The 22,171-nt window shown below is 41.3% G+C and overlaps 1 protein-coding gene across 9 annotated transcripts in view; it reads right to left on the bottom strand.

The window, feature by feature from the left end:
* Positions 1-6,477: 6,477 nt before the first annotated feature.
* The window catches only part of LOC121879946, a 90,909-nt gene continuing 75,215 nt past the window's right edge, over positions 6,478-22,171 (bottom strand). For 4 of the 9 annotated variants that reach the window (XM_042386776.1, XM_042386775.1, XM_042386774.1 and 1 more), the window contains one exon: positions 17,413-21,809. In XM_042386776.1, the coding sequence (XP_042242710.1) occupies positions 20,866-21,809 (944 nt within the window). In that variant the 3' untranslated portion in view covers positions 17,413-20,865. Of the gene's footprint in view, positions 11,721-13,148; positions 13,279-13,421; positions 13,498-17,412; positions 21,810-22,171 lie in introns of those variants that run through there. The other 5 variants (XM_042386781.1, XM_042386779.1, XM_042386780.1 and 2 more) reach the window with 5 other exon arrangements.

Genomic DNA, 22,171 nt, shown 5'->3' with positions numbered 1-22,171 from the left:
ATAGTGTTCCTGCATGTCCCAGGGAGTGCCATAGTGTTCCTGCATGTCCCAGGGAGTGCCATAGTGTTCCTGCATGTCCCAGGGAGTGCCATAGTGTTCCTGCATGTCCCAGGGAGTGCCATAGTGTTCCTGCATGTCCCAGGAGTGCCATAGTGTCCCTGCATGTCCCAGGGAGTGCCATAGTGTTCCTGCATGTCCCAGGAGTGCCATAGTGTTCTGCATGTCCCAGGAGTGCCATAGTGTTCTGCATGTCCCAGGGAGTGCCATAGTGTTCCTGCATGTCCCAGGACATGTGTTCTGCATGTCCCAGGAGTGCCATAGTGTTCCTGCATGTCCCAGGGAGTGCCACCTCATGTCCCAGGAGTGCCATAGTGTTCCTGCATGTCCCAGGAGGCCATAGTGTTCCTGCATGTCCCAGGGAGTGCCATAGTGTTCCTGCATGTCCCAGGGAGTGCCATAGTGTTCCTGCATGTCCAGGAGCCATAGTGTTCTGCATGTCCCAGGGAGTGCCATAGTGTTCCTGCATGTCCCAGGAGTGCCATAGTGTTCCTGCATGTCCCAGGGAGTGCCATAGTGTTCCTGCATGTCCCAAGGAGTGCCATAGTGTTCCTGCATGTCCCAGGAGTGCCATAGTGTTCCTGCATGTCCCAGGAGCCATAGTGTTCCTGCATGTCCCAGGAGTGCCATAGTGTTCCTGCATGTCCCAGGGAGTGTTCCTGCATGTCCCAAGGAGTGCCATAGTGTTCCTGCATGTCCCAGGGAGTGCCATAGTGTTCCTGCATGTCCCAGGGAGTGCCATATGTTCCTGCATGTCCCAGGAGTGCCATAGTGTTCCTGCATGTCCCAGGGAGTGCCATAGTGTTCCTGCATGTCCCAAGGAGTGCCATAGTGTTCCTGCATGTCCCAGGGAGTGCCATAGTGTTCCTGCATGTCCCAGGAGTGCCATAGTGTTCCTGCATGTCCCAGGAGTGCCATAGTGTTCCTGCATGTCCCAAGGAGTGCCATAGTGTCTGCATCCGGGGAGGCCATAGTGCCCCATGTCCCAGGAGTGCCATATGTTCCTGCATGTCCCAAGGAGTGCCATAGTGTTCCTGCATGTCCCAGGAGTGCCATAGTGTTCCTGCATGTCCCAGGAGTGCCATAGTGTTCCAGCATGTCCCAGGAGTGCCATAGTGTTCCTGCATGTCCCAGGAGTGCCATAGTGTTCCTGCATGTCCCAAGGAGTGCCATAGTGTTCTGCATGTCCCAGGAGTGCCACAGTGTTCCTGCATGTCCCAGGAGTGCCATAGTGTTCCTGCATGTCCCAGGAGTGCCAGTGTTCCTGCATGTCCCAGGAGTGCCATAGTGTTCCTGCATGTCCCAGGAGTGCCATATGTTCCTGCATGTCCCAAGGAGTGCCATAGTGTTCCTGCATGTCCCAGGGAGTGCCATAGTGTTCCTGCATGTCCCAGGGAGTGCCATAGTGTTCCTGCATGTCCCAAGGAGTGCCATAGTGTTCCTGCATGTCCCAAGGAGTGCCATAGTGTTCCTGCATGTCCCAGGAGTGCCATAGTGTTCCTGCATGTCCCAGGGAGTGCCATAGTGTTCCTGCATGTCCCAAGGAGTGCCATAGTGTTCCGCATGTCCCAGGAGTGCCATATGTTCCTGATGTCCCAGGGAGTGCCATAGTGTTCCTGCATGTCCCAGGAGTGCCATAGTGTTCCTGCATGTCCCCAAGGAGTGCCATAGTGTTCCCTGCATGTCCCAGGAGTGCCATAGTGTTCCTGCATGTCCCAAGGAGTGCCATAGTGTTCCTGCATGTCCCAGGAGTGCCATAGTGTTCCTGCATGTCCCAGGGAGTGCCATAGTGTTCTGCATGTCCCGGAGTGCCACAGTGTTCCTGCATGTCCCAGGAGTGCCACAGTGTTCCAGCATGTCCCAGAGTGCCACAGTGTTCCAGCGTGACCCAGGGAGTGCCAGTGTTCCAGAATGTCCCAGAGAGTGCCAGAGTGTTCCAGCGTGACCCAGGGAGTGCCAGTGTTCCAGAATGTCCCAGAGAGTGCCACAGTGTTCCAACATGTCCCAGGAGTGCCAGAATGTTCCAGCGTGATCCAGGATGTCCAGCATATCTCAAGGAGTGCCATAGTATTCCAGCATGTCCCAGAGAGTGCCACAGTCTTCCAGCATGTCCCAAGGAGTGCCAGAGTGTTCCAGCGTGACCCAGGAGTGCCAGTGTTCCAGCATATCTCAAGGAGTGCCAGAGTGTTCCAGTGTAACCCAGGAGTGCTGTGTTCCAGCGTGACCCAGGAGTGCCACAGTGTTCCATAATGTCCTAGGAGTGCCACAGTGTTCCAGCATGTCCTGGGAGTGCCAGGTGTTCCAGCGTGACCCAGGAGTGCCACAGTGTTCCATAATGTCCTAGGAGTGCCACAGTGTTCCAGCATGTCCCAAGGAGTGCCAGAGTGTTCCAGCGTGACCCAGGAGTGCCAGTGTGTTCCAGCGTGACCCAGGAGTGCCACAGTGTTCCATAATGTCCTAGGGAGTGCCACAGTGTTCCAGCATGTCCCAGGGAGTGCAGTGTTCCAGCATGTCCCAGGGAGTGCCAGTGTGTTCCAGCGTGACCCAGGAGTGCCACAGTGTTCCATAATGTCCCAGGGAGTGCCACAGTGTTCCAGCATGTCCCAGAGTGCCAGAGTGTCCAGCGTGACCCAGGGAGTGCCAGTGTTCCAGCATGTCTCAAGGAGTGCCACAGTGTTCCAGCCGAACTCAGGGAGTGCCACAGTGTTCAGCATGTCCCAGGAGTGCCAGGTTCCAGCATGTCCCAAGGAGTGCCAGAGTGTTCCAGTGTGACCCAGGGAGTGCCACAGTGTTCCAGCATATCTCGGAGTGCCACAGTGTTCCAGTGTGTCCCAGCGATTGCCACAGTGTTCCAGTGTGGCCCAGAGAGTGCCAGAGAGTTCCAGCATGTCCCAGGAGTGGTTAAACCCTCATATAGGCCTTACACTCAACCCTTAAAGGACTAATAGACCTCGGATGCAAAACATCTGGCCTAAACCACACTTAACCCTTGACATAGGCCTCAAACACTTAACCCCTGACATAGGCCTCAAACACTTAACCCCTGACATAGGCCTCAAACAAACCCCTGACATAGGCCCAAACACCCGACATGGCCTCAAACATAACCTGACACCCACCAACCCACAACCCACAGCCTCAAACACTTAACCCTGACATAGGCCTCAAACACTAACCCCTGACATAGGCCTCAACACTTAACCCCTGACATGGCCCAAACACTTAACCCTTGACATAGGCCTCAAACACTTAACCCCTGACATAGCCTCAAACACTTAACCCTGACATAGGCCTCAAACACTTAACCCCTGACATAGGCCTCAAACACTTAACCCTGACATAGGCCTCAAACACTTAACCCCTGACATAGGCCCCAAACACTTAACCCTGACATAGGCCTCAAACACTTAACCCCTGACATAGGCCTCAAACACTTAACCCCGACATAGGCTCAAACACTTAACCCTTGACATAGGCCTCAAACACTTAACCCCTGACATAGGCCTCAAACACTTAACCCCTGACATAGGCCCCCAAACACTTAACCCCTGACATAGGCCCCAAACACTTAACCCCTGACATAGGCCTCAAACACTTAACCCCAAGCTCAAACACAACCAACCTACATAGGCCTCAAACACAACCGACATAGGCCTCAAACACTAACCCCTGACATGCCTCAAACACTTAACCCCTGACATAGGCCTCAAACACTTAACCCCTGACATAGGCCTCAAACACTTAACCCCTTGACATAGGCCTCAAACACTTAACCCCTGACATAGGCCTCAAACACTTAACCCCTGACATAGGCCTCAAACATTAACCCCTGACATAGGCCTCAAACACTTAACCCCTGACATAGGCCCCAAACACTTAACCCCTGACATAGGCCTCAAACACTTAACCCCCTGACATAGGCCTCAAACACTTAACCCCTGACATAGGCCTCAAACACTTAACCCCTGACATAGGCCTCAAACATTAACCCCCTGACATAGGCCTCAAACACTTAACCCCTGACATAGGCCTCAAACACTTAACCCCTGACATAGGCCTCAAACACTTAACCCTTGACATAGGCCTCAAACATAACCCCTGACATAGGCCTCAAACACTTCCACCCCAAACACTTAACCCCTGACATAGGCCTCAAACACTAACCCTGACATAGGCCCTCAAACACTTAACCCCTGACATAGGCCTCAAACACTTAACCCCTGACATAGGCCTCAAACACTAAACCCTGACATAGGCCTCAAACACTTAACCCCTGACATAGCCTCAAACACTTAACCCTGACAGGCTGACATAGGCCTCAAACACTTAACCCTTGACATAGGCCTCAAACACTAACCCCTGACATAGGCCTCAAACACTAACCCCTGACATAGGCCTCAAACCTAACCCTAACCCCTGACATAGGCCCATAACCCTGACAAGGCCCAAACCTTAAAACCCTGACATAGGCCTCAAACACTAACCCCTGACATAGGCCTCAAACACTTAACCCGACGGCCTCAAACACAACGACAATCAAGCCCAAAACTTAACCCCTGACATAGGCCTCAAACACTTAACCCTGACATAGGCCTCAAACACTTAACCCTGACATAGGCCTCAAAACAACCCCTGACATAGGCCTCAAACATAACCTGAGCCCAAACCTAACCCTGACATAGGAACCCTGACATAGGCCCAAACACTTAACCCCTGACATAGGCCTCAAACACTTAACCCTTGACATAGGCCTCAAACACTTAACCCCTGACATAGGCCTCAAAACATTAACCCTTGACATAGGCCTCAAACACTTAACCCTTGACAACTCAAAACTTAACCTGACATAGGCCTCAAACACTTAACCTTGACATAGGCCTCAAACACTTAACCCCTGACATAGGCCCAAACACTTAACCTGACAGGCCTCAAACACTTAACCCCTGACATAGGCCTCAAACACTTAACCCCTGACATAGGCCTCAAACACTTAACCCCTGACATAGGCCTCAAACACTTAACCCACATAGGCCCAAACAAACCCTGACATAGCCTCAAACACTTAACCCCCTGACATAGGCCTCAAACACTTAACCCCTGACATAGGCCTCAAACACTTAACCCCTGACATAGGCCTCAAACACTTAACCCTTGACATAGGCCTCAAAACTTAACCCTTGACATAGGCCTCAAACACTTAACCCTTGACATAGGCCTCAAACACTTAACCCTTGACATAGCCTCAAACACTTAACCCCTGACATAGGCCTCAAACACTTAACCCCTGACATAGGCCTCAAACACTTAACCCCTGACATAGGCCTCAAACACTTAACCCTGACATAGGCCTCAAACACTTAACCCCTGACATAGGCCCCAAACACTTAACCCTGACATAGGCCTCAAAACAACCCTGACAGCCCAAACACTTAACCCTGACACCCAAACACTAACCCCTGACATAGGCCTCAAAACTAACCCCTGACATAGCCTCAAATAACCGCATAGCTCAAACATAACCCTGACATAGGCCTCAAACACTTAACCCCTGACATAGGCCTCAAACACTTAACCCCTGACATAGGCCTCAAACACTTAACCCTGACATAGGCCTCAAACACTTAACCCCTGACATAGGCCTCAAACACACTTAACCCCTGACATAGGCCTCAAACACTTAACCCTTGACATAGGCCCCAAACACTTAACCCTGACATAGGCCTCAAACACTTAACCCTGACATGGCCTCAAACACTAACCCTGACATAGGCCTCAAACACTTAACCCTGACATAGGCCTCAAACACTAACCCCTGACATAGGCCTCAAACACTTAACCTTGACATAGGCCTCAAACACTTAACCCTTGACATAGGCCTCAAACACTTAACCCCTGACATAGGCCTCAAACACTAACCCTTGACATAGGCCTCAAACACTTAACCCCTGACATAGGCCTCAAACACTTAACCCTGACATAGGCCTCAAACACTTAACCCTGACATAGGCCTCAAACACTTAACCCCTGACATAGGCCTCAAACACTTAACCCCTGACATAGGCCTCAAACACTTAACCCCTGACATAGGCCCAAACACTTAACCCCGACATAGGCCTCAAACACTTAACCCTTGACATAGGCCTCAAACACTTAACCCCTGACATAGGCCTCAAACACTTAACCCTTGACATAGGCCTCAAACACTTAACCCCTGACATAGGCCTCAAACACTTAACCCTTGACATAGGCCTCAAACACTTAACCCTTGACATAGGCCTCAAACACTTAACCCCTGACATAGGCCTCAAACACTTCACCCACAAGTATTAACCTCCACACCGGACATTACATTATTCACAGCTTCATCTTCAAGAGGGTAGGGACTCCATCTTCTTGCTCCAGGACATTAGAAATACTATACAAACTATTACATTTATTATTACATAAGTACAGTACATGGTAATGTAATTATGGTGAACAGAGCATACTGTAGGTAGTACATATACACACATAAAATATATATATTTATATATAAGAACATACAACGTCCTGAGAAGTAAAATGAAAAGAGAAAAGACACAACGTTGTGATAATACTCCACCCTATGTGTTACCTCACTTGTATTGCTTCTCTTTATTTCTACTGTAATATTTATGCAGCATCTTGTGTTCTATAATTTTGATGAATGTTTTTAATGATTTTTTTCAGGCTGTTATTCTTTATCAGTAATGTCTATTGTGATAAAGTACAGTATAATATCTGGTATTTTGGTGGTAATAACTATGAATATTTATAGCTACCAAAACATTCACTCTTACATATATAAATAAATAACTAATAACTGGCCTTTAATCTTTATTATCATATTTTATTTATTCATATACAAAATATCAGATTTACACATAAAACAATTTTCTTCTAAAACTTTAAAAATTACATTAAAAATTTTCAAGACCTCAAACAATTACTGTATCAATTAACTACAATGTTTCATCATTGTTCAATAGAGGTCTGTCAAAATAAAGTACACCTCTTAGTGCATTATGTCTTCTATGTACAGTACAGCAGGTATGCACAAGGGGTCAAGTATCGTCTGCCTTTACTATACAAGGTGCCTCAGAAAAAATGTATATACACTGTCTTATAGATTTCAGTGGTGATCGTATGAATGCTCGTATTACAACAGCTACAGTGTCCTCACTTGTTGATGTCTGAGGTCTCCTACATGTGAGGACAATGTTGCTGTGGTAATACCTGTACAAGCAAGCATTCACATGACATAATTGCCCTGTAAACCAAAGAGATGTATTTAAAAATTTTTGAGACCCTGTACATTAGGCGATGGTCACAGCTCCAGCCACCAACACCTCACACTGGAATTTAAGGCAGCGTGAGGTGAGGCGAGCCGTGACCGCTACCTAGTTATTGCACTAGAAGTCAACCTGTTTCTTCAGCCAAATTTCAAGTACTGTACTGTGTAGTTTTGTGACATTCCCAGACAAATTTTGCCTATATTGTCACTAAACACTGCAAGATAACATGGTCCAAGAAAATTGTTCTCCAACTAATACAACGGTTGAGAAATGTACTGAAAGATTAATTAATATTTGATGTTTAAAATTTGACGACACATAAAGAATGTGTTTCTGTCAAGACTGAAGGGGAGAAATACCCTAAGAGAAAAAAATAAAGAGCCTCTACCTACTGTCCAATGACTTCATACAAAAATATATACATTTATTTACTTCTTAATAAAAATATTACAGTGATATACATAGAACTGGACCAATTAGCAAAGGCATCGTGCAACATTTATGCAATATTTACACATTAAAATCCTCTAATATATCAAATCATCCACGATACAACATAAGTAAGATCACCTTTAATGGTTCAGACTCTGATATTATTGACAACACATCATGACCACAATTACCTCAATGTATAAGACTATTACAATCCTTCTGTTTATTATGAATTACCTAAATGATCTTAAGGTGGACCTGTTCACCTGTTGTCAGTGAAGCCACAAAGTTGTGCCATAACCAGAAATTATTAAATAACTTGGTAATTATAAAGCCCATCCTGAAATATTTTATTTTATTTTTTTTACTGAAATGGTGAATATGACCGTGAAATACACCTAATACTCAGGAGTCTCCCTTAAAAGAGTTATCAGAATACCTAAAGCAGGATAACCTTGGCTGTCTGGCACTGTTGAGTCATACAGCATGATGGGATATGTGCATTTTACGATTTTTGGGAAAAAAGTCACTCCCTCTATGCCTCCACCCCACCCCCTCCCACCCATCCTGTTTCTTAAATCAATGAACATTATGCATTGAAATTCCTGGAATTTAATAGTGCACAGCTACTAAGCAGAATTTATTAATTAATATCAAACATTATCTATTATTACAGTAGTACTTGCAAAAGAGAATTCATCTTGCCAGAACAATGAAGAATCCCATGACTAAGTGGCCCCATGAAACCAGTAACAAACATTTTACCAATGGCTGGCGTCTGCTCAGGTAATTTCTGTTAGGTGTTACAGCATCAAATCCATGAACCACCTTCACAAGTCCAGGTAAAGCTAACAGTCCTGCCTCACTATAACATTAAGCACGACACAAGGCTCAACATGCAGTATCTTGTACAAGTTTTAAAAAACACAAATGTATCCCATAGAATGGAATAAATATAATGATAATTACATTCTTCTACACATTTAAAAAGAAATGACTTATGCAGTTAGAATGACAATGACCATAAATTGTATATATACACTGTACTGTACACACACAGGGTCTATACAACAATATGAGGGTCATAATCAAGTCACAAACTATGTACAGTTAATGTGTTTCTTTACACTACTCTGCAACTATGAGTCTATATACAGTATACAACGAGTTTCTAAAATACAGGGCGTCCATAAATGATTACCCTAAAACATTATGCTCTCATGCTTTAATCAGGGTAATCATTTATGGACACCCTGTATATTAATAAAACAGACATTTGCAACTCTGTCTCTGAAAAAAGAAGAATGGCACACTGACTATACCAGTAAAGGCCACTTATGTTACACGATAAAAATAATAAATATGAGCCATTTAAAGTAAAAAATATGGGCTATGCTATGTGTTTATACAGTATATATTATGACCGAAGTAACTCCTCTCCGTGCCCAATGATGTCTCTTTAAACTCTGCCAAATGCCTTACTGATATCACTGTGTTTGTTCTGGGAGGATCAAGCAGCCTAAAAGCTCTTGAAACAGTATTTTCAAATTTATATTCTTTTAGGTAGAGATAATTTCAAATAGTTGTGTATGTACAGTAGTGAATAGATGAGGTGGTTATTGATCCATATAACTCAGGAAAACGTATATAAACAAAAAACCTCAAGACAGTGTTAGAGGAACATGACTTACACACCAACAAGTGCTGTGACGTTCATGATCTTGGCAAGGTAATGTCCATTAAATGATAAGGCATATTCAAATAGTAAAATAAATTTTTAAGGAGAATAAGTAAAAAATTATGATATGAAGAAAGTAACAAAGGAAAGGCAGAATAAAATTAGAAAAAGAGATACAGTTATATACAAGATAAAGTAGAGCAAAAACAGTGATGATGAAGGCTCGTGGGGCCGTTTCCACCCAGAAGACCCGTAGTGTTGACGAGGAACAGACCATAGTGCTGGTGGGAAGTGAGGACAGAGGCTGGCTCCAAGCTTTTATTATTCCTAGACAAACACACTTGATGTCTGAGCAAAATTCACTCCAATTTCTTGAAGGTGAGTCAACTTTCACTTATATACGTGCATCTGCAATATAATGACTAATTACATAAACTTTTACTAAAATTAACATAATTTCGAATATGTATTTAAGTAAAAGTATTTACTAAGCCAGATTTCTGAATGGTAGCGTTGATGGCTAGGCAAAGAAACTCCAGTGAACAGTTTCATTATTTAAGCCAAACTCTCAACAGCACAATATCTGGCACCAGCATATACTGTAGTACTGTATTGTATGCCCAGTGATGTGACCTTCATTACCTACAAGTGATACTATGGAGAGGAGCCACAACAGAATATACAGTACTGTACATCATTTTTTCTAAAAGTCTTGAGAATTTATAAAATAAAGAACTGTACTGTACTGTACACTTCCAGAACAAGAAACATTTACATAGTGTGATGGTTCTGTCAAAAATTTTCAGCTTTAACAATTCTAAAAAAATACTAAAAATTCATAACAAAACACAGTATCCTTTAGAGCATTTATCCACAACTTAAAGCGTGGAAACACACATCTGATGCCATCATAAAAATCAGATGCTAATCTACCTGTTAACAGTGTCTTTAGATTCTGTCAAATAACAGTAGCTATTATCACAGTGATGAACCTACTGGGGTGACACTCCTGGACAGCTGTGGTCTATGTCATGATACTACCACAACAAACTGCCCAGCACCTGCTGCTAAACTTAATGTCTCCCACATCACCACCAAGGTGTCCATCTTCAACAGCAATTATCTTATAATACATCTTTACAATCAAATTTATAATAGTTCAAACAACATTTTCCAGTATTTATGTGCTCTAAAAGTTCATCTCTTTAATATCAGTCAATACTTTTAAATGTCTACATGTTACCTCCCACTTACTTAGACTGGTTATAATCAACATATACACGCACAACTTCACCTGAATATTTGCGTTGAGATGGAAGGTAGTAGAAGTCTGGAGTCATGTCCTGCATGGCAGTATTGTACGAGGGCAGAGAAGAAGTCGTAGAGCCCCTCGGGAGCGAATAAGTTCCGCGTGGGTCGAGGCGCGTCTGAGGAGCATTGCGTGGACGTTGAAGAGACCGCGTGTCTCCGCCGTAGCCTCCTGGATGCTGTCCAGGGTGTGCTGGCTGGCCATTGGGCCCTCCATTATATCCATTACTCTGGCCATTAGATTTACCGTATGAGCCACGAGGAACACTAGGACGTGAGGAGCCGCTGCTCCCCTGGCGACGTGAGTTCACTCCATTCTCCTCGGTCTCAAAACTCTCATAGGCATAATTCATGTTGCCTTGGCTATAGTCCTTCCAGCCTGAGTTGGTGATTAAACGCTCCTAGTAAAAAATACACACCAATCAAGGCTGAGAACATTGACTTTCATATACAGTACATAGTACAGTACAAATTTTTTTTAATAAAGTGCAGACTTCTCTAATATTACGTAGGGTATAAAGTACTGTATAGTTCCCAGATACAGGGAGTACTATACAGTAGTAAATATATTTATCTATTACTATTGTACTACTGTATTACACTTAGAACTAGTTACATGCTAACTTGCTACCCACCACCTTACAATTAGGAGTCATTCAGTGAAATAATAATAATAATTAAAAAAAAAAGTGATTCTACTAGTCAGGCACCAGGCCAGGGTTCTCAGTACTCGGCGGAGTACCCGTCTTTGTTGGACTGTTTGAAGCCGAACGGCACGAGATTGTAGCGGATGACTGCAGTCCACTCGTAGGGTAGGGTGGCAATGTAGGATATAATGCCTCCGCCGACACCAAACCCACTTGACTGCCTGAGGGAATACCGTAACCAGCCAGAGCAGTAGCCCCCATTCCTGCTGCAGGTGGTGGTCCAACCTACAGGGTACCACACCCAGAAGAACGAAGACCAACAGGGACCAAGGACAGGTAAGCAGGTAAGGGAGAAAGAAGACCAGTTAGTACAGTATACAACACAGCCAATGAGATCAACTGCGGCATAACCTTTAAGTTTCATACAGTCTTAAAGTTCCCAAGAGTGAAGTTGTTAGTTACAGAACTGTAATGGGCAGCTTATCTCACCTTCACTCATGCATTTTTAAACACATTTAACCCACACCCTCAAACTGCTCCAGTGTTGTGAGCTAAAGGTATAAATATTTGTTCAGGTTGATCCCAATCTAAGTCAAGGGTGAAGAACTTTCAACACTGGCAATGTGGATGTTGGATCAGCTCTCATGGTGATCCTTCAGTAAGTCTTGGAACACTGTGGCACACTTACAGGACAAGTCTGGCTCACTGTACAGTATGCATTTGAAAATATGATGAATTATTAAAAAAAAAAATCTTAAACACAAATTTTTAATGAACTAACTACAGTTTTCTTTAATATTTACATAGTTGGTTTATAGTACTACATACTTAGCTAATTACAAAAAGTGAGAACCTCTAATGTTTATTCCCTCTTTAAAAGGAAGGTGAAGCTTGCTGGAGGGGAAGTCATTGTTCCTCAGTAAATTAATTCATGCATAAAGCAAAGGTGATGAAAGATTGAGACACAGTCAGACACACACACACACATGCATGCCCAGACACACACCAGAAGTAGATGAATCTATGTCAGTCATACTTTAAGTTAATACAAAAGTGACATAGATACAGAAGAATTTTATCACTTCACTAAAAAATACAGAAGTACAGAGCACATAAGTATTAATATATGAAATGGAATATGACACTATTAATTACATCCAATAACCCATCAAAGTAATGTACTAAGAGAGAAGGTATGGAGATTAACTTAGAAATACATTAATATTAACAAGTACAATACAACAATTTTATGTCTATCCATACTATAAATATAATTAATACCTCTGGATTATTTCTCAAAACCATACAATCTATAAGTGACAATTACTTATTTTCAACCAAGTTCTTTACTTTTGTTTGCCAATATTTGCTTCCTCTTTTACTCTATCAATATGTAAGTTCCTTCAAACACTCCAAACTAGAGCCAGACACACCCATAAAACTCACTCTGTTTACACCCATTCACAAAATTATCTTTTCCAGTTACTTATACATGATCTAAAAACTTGAATATTTAAGATTTTTATCCATATAAATCTGTCATCACATACATTACATTATGAAGAATTTAAGACATTTTTCATCCAAAGTCTTTTAAATGCAACTTTTCCTTCAACAGTAGAGTAATGCCAAATTAAGTTCATTGCTGTTTAGTGAGTTGGGAGACGATTATTATCCTATATTCTATCTCCTTTGCCGTACATTCTTTCTCACCTTGGTGCTTACAGGTGGACTTTTATTCTTCTTAGACCTGAAAATCATGATGGTGGCCTGCATAAGCGCGATCAGCAGCAACGCCCCTACGACGGCCACAATGATCCACACCTTGTTGACCTTCAGGAACCTACGTGTAACAGGGCAGAGCCGCCATGTCAATATATATCATGGTAACACAGATGGAGCAACACAAACTCAAATAATGATAAGCAAATGAGCATCACTAATATCAGATTCTTGGCGACTTACAACGGAAAGTAGAAAGTTCACCTGATAGTTGGATTCGTGCCGTCGTCAATCTCCTCCCCGAGGTGTGTTACAGAATTCTCCCCTAACGACTCTGAAGCTGGACGGGGAACACAATGTTTAAATACCAATACAGCCAAAACATATCACTGTAAACAGTCTTTTTCCTATAATATATTTCTACACTGTACTATGTAAAAAAAAAAACATCTAATTAAGGATTATGTTCAGAAAAGACTTGATAGTAGAGTCTAGTATTCTACGTGTTTTGTACATGACTGATACAAGAAGCTTTATCATATATTCAAACTAAATTTATTATCCATCTTGTTTCAATAATAATTTCCAGAATATATATATACCAATCATGAAAAATTTATGTTGTCTTACCTGTAACAACACCCCAATACACTATGAACACTGATAATACAGAGTGCCGTTCATAAAGACCACCCATCACCGCACCACCAGTACCGCCAGCACCTACTGTATCTGATGTCCCTATGCATGTTTGTGTCCCCCAGTCTACTACGTACCATCACCGCCAGCACCGACGTAGTACTCGGTCCCTACACGTGTTCAGTGTCCCACATGTCGATTACTCTCAGCACCGCCATAACTGCTGTACAGTATTAGTCCCTATATACGTTCAAAGTCGCCAACAGTCTACTACTCCCAACACCACCAGAACCATTGTAATTGTCCCTAAGTATGATTAGTTCACCAGAGACCCTTATGATCCACATTGACAGACATTCAACCTTTAACCCAAGTTCTTCACTACCAACACCTTCCCGTCTCTGGTTTGCAATACTACAGCAACAAACGGTACGTCTTTTGTCACACATTTCCGTCACCTTTCGTTTTACGGATTAGTTTTTACACATCGGTTACATTATCCAGAATATATACAGCTCACATCATGAATTCAGACACTATTAATCTCCTTTAGACTTTGAAGCCGATATCAATGAATTTTATTTCCAAGACATGTTTTAAAATGAATACTGTTCATTATACAAGATGAATTCCTAACATAATTGATATTTTTCAGTTAAAATTTTACTTAATTAACACTGGGGTAAAATCCTTCACTAAACAAACTGTTCTTTAACGGTCCTCTCTAGTATTGCACTAACACTCCTCTGTGTATTATTGGAAGTTTCTATGTAAATTCTTTTATGTTCATCCAAATCAGTTATTAACACAATTACTGTACTGAATAATAATAATTCATCCATTAATTGTACTTCTCATCCTATTCTACAATATTCATCAAATATATCTAGACTGTATTTATATATCACCATTCAATCTTCTTATTCTCTCTCATATACTTGTCTCTAATACTGTACAATGTTATGTGTTTTGATCTGCTCAGAAAGCATCAAGGGAGACGTGAGGGCAGCAACAGCAGCAGCAGTACGCACAGTTAACACTGCCCTACACCCAAAAGCACGGCCTTACACCTCGTCCAAGAACAATATATAAATGCAAAGATAAGATAAGAGAAGATGCCTGTATGCCATGTACAGATATTATAAATTTGCAAGTTATAGTATACAGCACTACAGAAAAGAAAAGAATTTTGAAGGGAGAGAATTCCCAACTGTATGTCATGAAAGCCATGAAGAAATGTGGGATGAGGATATTTAAATGTACAGTACTGTACTGTACTGTACTGTACTGTACTGTACTGTGCTATGCTGTGCTGTACTGTACAGTGCTTAACTCCTTAAGAGATTTTTCTATTCAATGTTCAAAAAGTGTCTCTCCTCTCCAGCATCACCACACCAACTTGTTGCTTCTCTCAGTTTAACTATTTAAAATACTTTACAACTCTAACAATAACAACTCTTCATGCCTTTTTTTGTGAAATGACTTGACTTAACATTTTCGCCACTGGATAGTTAGCTAGTTAGTCTGTTCTGTTGTGCGATGTTGACAAGTACTGTACTGGGCATAAAAATGACTTATTTTGATCAACACTTTCTCTCTCCCATAAGTTTTCCTATATTTTACTTTACTGTACAGCTTCATACTGTATCTGAAGAATGTACCTCACCTGAAGGAACCAGGTGACTATCTTTGACACAAGACTTTTTCCTAAATTACTTGCTAAAATAACAACCATGAATAACTCTTATAGATGTGTGATGGCCAAGTAGATACAGCCCTCGCCTTCTGGTTCGATCCACCCAGCTGTGAGTAGGTATTTTTAGTTAGGGAAGTGATGGAGGTAGAGAGTAATGCCGACCACACTGCCTCCTTGTGTAATGAAGGCTCAATATACAGCGTGTTGTATCAGTACCACCCCTAACAGGTCATCAAGCTAATGTTACCGACTTTATACATCTACATTCCAATGTTTAACTTTTAATATGTATAATATTTAACAGTCATTACCAGATGGTTCATAGCAAGTCTGATCCTAAAATAAATCAGTCAACATGGAGGTTAATAAGCAGCTCCCCCTCAGTGTTAGTACGGTGCAGGACTTGTCTTATATATTAATGTTAGTAAGGTGCATAACTCATTTCAGTAACCAGTACACTGGAGGAGAAAGGTACCAAGACTATTTCTACATAAGATAACTGATATTCCATCATCTAAGGCCCACTGTCAAGACTGTCTCCTACAAAACCATAGGAACAGAATAACCCTCATGGTACAGAGGTAGAAAATAATAAGGTGGACATCTTAATTCTTTGTTTTCACTAAAGATCAAGATGTACACATATTAAACATAGCTCAGTAGTCGAATGTTCACCTCACAAGGAAGTGGTCCCAGTTAAATTTTAGGCCAGTGTGGGAGGACAGTATTCCTCTTTGAGCACTAACCACTGAACACCAACCATAAAAACTAGGACATTATCTCTTTTATACTGTGCTGTATAATCTGGAGGTAATCAAACGTGCTAAACTTGACGCAGCCCACAAAGTACTGTGCTGTCAGTACGCGCTTCCCTCTATCTCCCTCACTCTTGGCTGATTGTACTGTAGTACTTTATTAAAGATGAATGAAGTACGGTAAGTCTCTGAACTTATTCATAAAACTAAAAAGACTGGATATATTTATAGTGTACATCATTCAATAAAGAATAGAGTAAGTATTCTACATTATGCATAACTTCAGTGTAGGTATATGGCATACTATATTGTAATGAATGTATTGCTTCAGATACTTTTACTAATGGTATGACAGCAGTATTGTGCATGTTTCCCACCAATACATCTCAGGTTGGCTGTGAGAAGGGTGTTGCTTCGTGTGACCTTACTGAACATCACAGGTTTTCTCTGGGTACCACTGTACTCTAATTTCCTCCAGAACTAACACTAGACTATGGGTGACGGCCTTCACTGAATCTTCAGAGAGGTCATTTAGATATAACTGACTGAGCTATGTAGTATAAATATACACTGTACAGAATATATATACAGTAATAAAAAATATCCTCCATATGGAAAATATTTGTACACAGTAGGCAGCTCGGGTGGCACGAGTCTTGACACGAGGGACAAACTCAGTCTGTACACATTAAATAACATTGTCAAGCCTCCTGTTACAAGTGGATTGTTAGATTTGCCATAAACATAAACTGTGAAGCACAACTAAAACTGTTCAGCTATTTACAGTAGTTGTAGATCAGACTGTACAGCACCAGGTGACAGCCCTTCAACATTCTTCATCTGGTTATAATAAGAATCTGGCCTGAGTACCACCATTACTTAGCACTGTACATTAATCCTTGAATCAACTTATGGTATATTTACAAGACAAATCCACTCGGGGGAAACTAATGAACAACATTGAACCTTTCTCCTACAATGTAATAATTACCAACTCAATGTCAAATTGTGTCTATGTCTCCTGAAAACTGAGAGCTATGGGAAAAAAAATTATTAAAGGAAATGAAATTGAGACTTCAAAGTTGTTTATAATTGTTGGGCAGTTAAAAGAAGTGAGGGATAGGTGCACAAGGACTTACTGTTGGGAAAAATGAAAAAAAATTAATAAAATACAAAGTGCATTTGCATTTATTAAAAAGCTGATTATGAGCAGAACATCTATGTAAACTTAAAAAAAAATAATTCCGATGATATATCTTGTGATCCTCAATACCGTACATAGACTGAAAGCGTCACGCATTCCAGCATCACGTTGACAATGTGGCGTAGCGATCATGCTTGCTGGTCACTATAATCATTCTGAATTAACGAGCCAAAAAATCTTTAACCAGAGGACTGACCAAAGTACATCTATGCCTTACATATAACAGCATATGTGAGTTCTTAACATAACAAAGTAATCATCTCATAGCTCAGTTGGTGGAGAACGTGGATAGTGTACAGTACAATATATACCACATACAGACCTACCACATAAAATACATTAAGGTGAAATATTGTTAACTTTTAGTGGATTATTATCATATTAGACGGGTCATACCAAGTTTCATATCAGTGCATGGTAGAGAGATGTAGAGAGTGGACCCTTAACATACGCTCCTCAACTTGTGTGTTAGCGTGCTGGTACTATATAGTGCTGGGATGCTGGTGGTACAGTGCTTGGCTTAATATCGCATTGTTACAAACACAAACAAATGTACTGTACTCCTAAAAGAAAAAGAAAAACTAAATATTTATAAATGAACGCCTAGCAATTTCTCAAAAGCTGACGATTCTGTTTTCTTTCCTTCAAAAAATGTCGATCAAGTCAGAGCCGAAGAAAAAGAATAAGTAACTGAAGTAATTCCTGGGAAGTTGTAGCAGAGGCGAGACATTTGTTTGTGCATATGTAACAAAACACCGCCAATACTCTGTCCCCCTTATAAGCCAGGGAGAACCTAGAAGCAACCTACCAATTATGGGAATTTCCACAGCATAAATGATGGTTAAAAACAAAAAAGCATCGTTAGGAAATGGCTCGATGATTCACAACCATCTGCCAAAGTAAGCATTAGAAATTCAAAGGCAAATTGGCAGAGGGAAAATAGCTTCACTCTGATATCTTTGCATGGATGGTACTGTACCCTCAATAAAACTCTATCTTAGATACAGTATACTGAACTTTGTAACCATAAAATGTCTAATAATAAAAATAAGTGGTATTTCATGATAAAAAATATATATATTTTGTACAGTAAATGAAAAAATGGTGTTTGAAATGTTCCATAACCATTTGATATTTACTGACAAAACTTTTTTTTTTTTTTTTGAGAATAGAAGCTACTGTTTTAAGATATGATATGGTAATAAAAAGAAAGAATACTCAACAAGCAGTACAGTCTATGAAAATATGGTAAAACACTCAGAATAATTTAACAATGAGGACCATTTAACCCTCTGGTACTCATGGGCATGGACGGAAATCTCATGCCCTCTTGCAGTCATTTGACATAGGTTGCATCGGTAACGGGAACAGTTTTTCAATTTTAGTAAACATTGGGAAAAGCGATCCAGACCCTAATTGCAGCCCTTGAGGTTGATAGTGCTGGAGTATAAGTAAAAGGTCCACTGTTCCAGCATCTCTCCTTATGGGATGGGTGCTCTCAGTGTGAGATAAGGCTGACCGAGAGGGGTCAGGCCATCACGGGAGCGCTTAGTGACACAATCTTTGTCAGAAGACCGTGAGAGGGTTCATGACAAACTCTGCTAAACGTGTAATAACTCTTATCAAGTGAGACTTGTGTGAGGTAAATGCCAGTTACATTCTTATACTATGAAAATTCTTGGTACTGATCAAGCTGTTAAAAAAATTCAAATCAAGAAGAAAATAAATTTACCAGAGAAGTTAATTAGTCTCCAGAAGATGTACCGGTAGAAGTAGTGTCCACATAAACCGACATATAATAAGAAAAAGACCTGAAGGAAACATGACAGAAACATTCCTCAGTGATGGAAGAAGCCAACAACCAACCCACAAGTCAACCAATAACAACCAAGTACAGTATTAGTATTTCCTTCCCCAAAAGTAGTGACCTGTAAAGAATAATAAAACTCTTCTTATACATAATCTTATACTACATAATCCTACCCTCTACTAATGCTCTAACTATTTTCTATTCAGGAATATGCAGGGGTTTCGTCTCGTACACATGCAACTAACGACCACACAAGTACCATATGAATAATGTCCATCTCAAGAACAAACTGTCTTATCCAATTCAGTTGTCATCTTGCTCATTACATTCTATTCTTACTTAAATTCCACTGATCTTATACTAATAATTATAGTGTGCTCGGGGTGCTTAGATTATCACAAATTATATATATTATCTGTTGACATGCATCGGCAAATCTTTTTAAGTAATCCCTAATACTGGGCGTCACGTGATAACAAATTATGGAAGACATCTCACCAACTAAGAATATTTCTCCCTCCTAACTTATATAATACTGTAAAAAATACCACATTTATATACTACAGTACACTTACCACCACCAAGAACTAACCCCCAAAATAAAACAATCATTAACAAATAAAAATGATGATAAAACTCAAATGGAAAACTGAGGAGTACTGGAAACATGACTACAGTATAAGTGACCTGATCTAAGGGGAGGAGGAGGTCATACAGTACCAGGATCTTGATAACATAGGTTTTAATTCCCTTTTTAGTGGGTTGGATCATTCTTTGTTCCCGGTGATTGATGTTGGTGATCCTTTTCTTTGATCAGGATTACTTTCCTTATTGATGTTTATATTCCTGACCAAATGATTTATCTATCAATCTTACAACGAAACAAAAGACACAATGGTCTACCAAACAATCTTACAACCACACTAAAAACAAAACCCTTTGAGTGATCTACAATACAGAACAGCAAAACAAAAGAATTTATGGTCTATCTTATAATCTTAACCAGATATATTACTGAATTAATGTCTCTGTGCCGATTCATTAACCCTTTGAGGATGGATGTACTATACTCAAGGGGTTAAGACATCGTACTCAAGGGGTTAATACTGTATACTTCATAAAACTCCGAGTATTATTTAGTTTTTCATTTTGGTTTTATCTTTCTTTAGGTAGAAAGTGAAACAATAGACTAAAAACAAGTAAAACATTAAAAAAAACTGGATTCATGATAAACTACAATGACAAGTCTCCCTCTTTGTGGTCCCGAGTCCTCACACATGACCTGCACATGAAAAAGATCTCAAGACTTTGCTTTCCTTTATATACTTCAGACTGAGATGGTAACCTTATTTGTCTTAAGCCAAGTGTACGGGGCACCTTGCTAGGAGCGCTAACTGGAAATTTAATAGCTATTCCTGAGATATCTCTGTGCTATCTTATTTTTTCCAGTGCTATCTTATTTCTCCACTGCTGTTTTATTTCTCCAGTGCCACCTCCGTACCATCTCGATCCCACCTCACCAGTCATCTGTCACAGAATCCTTACGGGCAAGTTGGTGGCTTCAGCACTGGAGTCTGTGACGGTGCATTCAGTCCAGCAAAGGGCTAGAATTGTACAGTGTGATGGTGTGTGCCCGGAGGTAAGTATGGGCTGTACACACCACTGACGGGGGAGTTTGCAGGTGGAAGGTACTGATTAGAGCTTGGCTGTTTGAAGGTGACTCGGCCCCACATTACTTGGCCAGTACGAGGATTATAGAACTGAACCCTGCGAGTGACCTGGCCATTTCCTTGATTGTTGAAGCCATTTCCTTGATTGTTGAAGCCATTTCCTTGATTGTTGAAGCCATTTCCTTGATTGTTGAAGCCATTTCCTTGAGTGTTGAAGCCATTTCCTTGATTACTGAAGCCATTTTGCACATTAGGTACATTCTGTGGTGGATCTACAGGTTTCCCCTGATATGGGAACCTCTGGAAAAATGGCTGCTCATTCTGTGTTGGCTGGGAAGGTGACTGAACCCCCGATGAAGGCTGATGGCTGGGTATTGACGGGTACGAGGGACGAGATCCAAACCCTGGCTGCTGAGGAGGAATCTGACTCCCTGCTGGTTGATGTGGAGGACTACTTTCTGCTGCTGGCTGGTCATACCACTCACCAGGCTGTGACTCTGACTCAGGCTCAGGCTCTGATTCAGGCTCTGACTCAGGCTCAGGCTCTGACTCAGGTTCAGGCTCTGGATGAGGATCAGTATGAGGCCTAGAATTTGGATACCTTGGAGTGAGGAAACTGGATGGTCTTTGAGTAACATGTGGAGGAGCACCAAACGTTCCTGGGAATACATTAAAAGAAGAATCCTGGAAACCCCCACCACTACCACCACCACTAGACGAGTCCTGAAAGAAAACGTTTGGTATGGCCGGCGTACCTCGTAGATGACTGACTCGAAGGAACTGAGAATCAACATGCAGGGAACCAACAGTCCCATGTTGGACAGACTCCTGCAGCACCTTCTTCACCATCGACTCATTTCCTACTTCATTAGTATCACCTGCAAATATATAAACAATGTAAATTATCTGTATTAGTGAACCATATTACAGCATTATTGTTATTTAGGAAGACCTAGACTTAACCCAGTAGTGACTTTATTGTGTCTAGTATTGTATTGTACAGGTGTCCATGACAATAGGCAGGTTTAGGGACAGTCAGCTTTAATCTGGCAGTTTAAGATGCCACTAAATACTGTGTACAGAAGTGTCTATATTATTACAAGTTGATATCTACAAAGTGTACATGTAAAATGTGAAAAAATGCTTATATTTTTTAAAGAAATTTACCAATATTTCACCAAGACAAATCCTCATGACCATTATCAAGAGCTTAACACATTAAGAACTATGTCATGTACTA

Source organism: Homarus americanus, unplaced genomic scaffold (assembly GCF_018991925.1).
Source record: "Homarus americanus isolate GMGI-L3 unplaced genomic scaffold, GMGI_Hamer_2.0 scaffold29478, whole genome shotgun sequence".
Taxonomy (NCBI): domain Eukaryota; kingdom Metazoa; phylum Arthropoda; class Malacostraca; order Decapoda; family Nephropidae; genus Homarus; species Homarus americanus.
The sequence above is the reverse complement of the archived record's forward strand: the minus strand, read 5'-3'. Positions and strand labels throughout refer to the sequence as shown.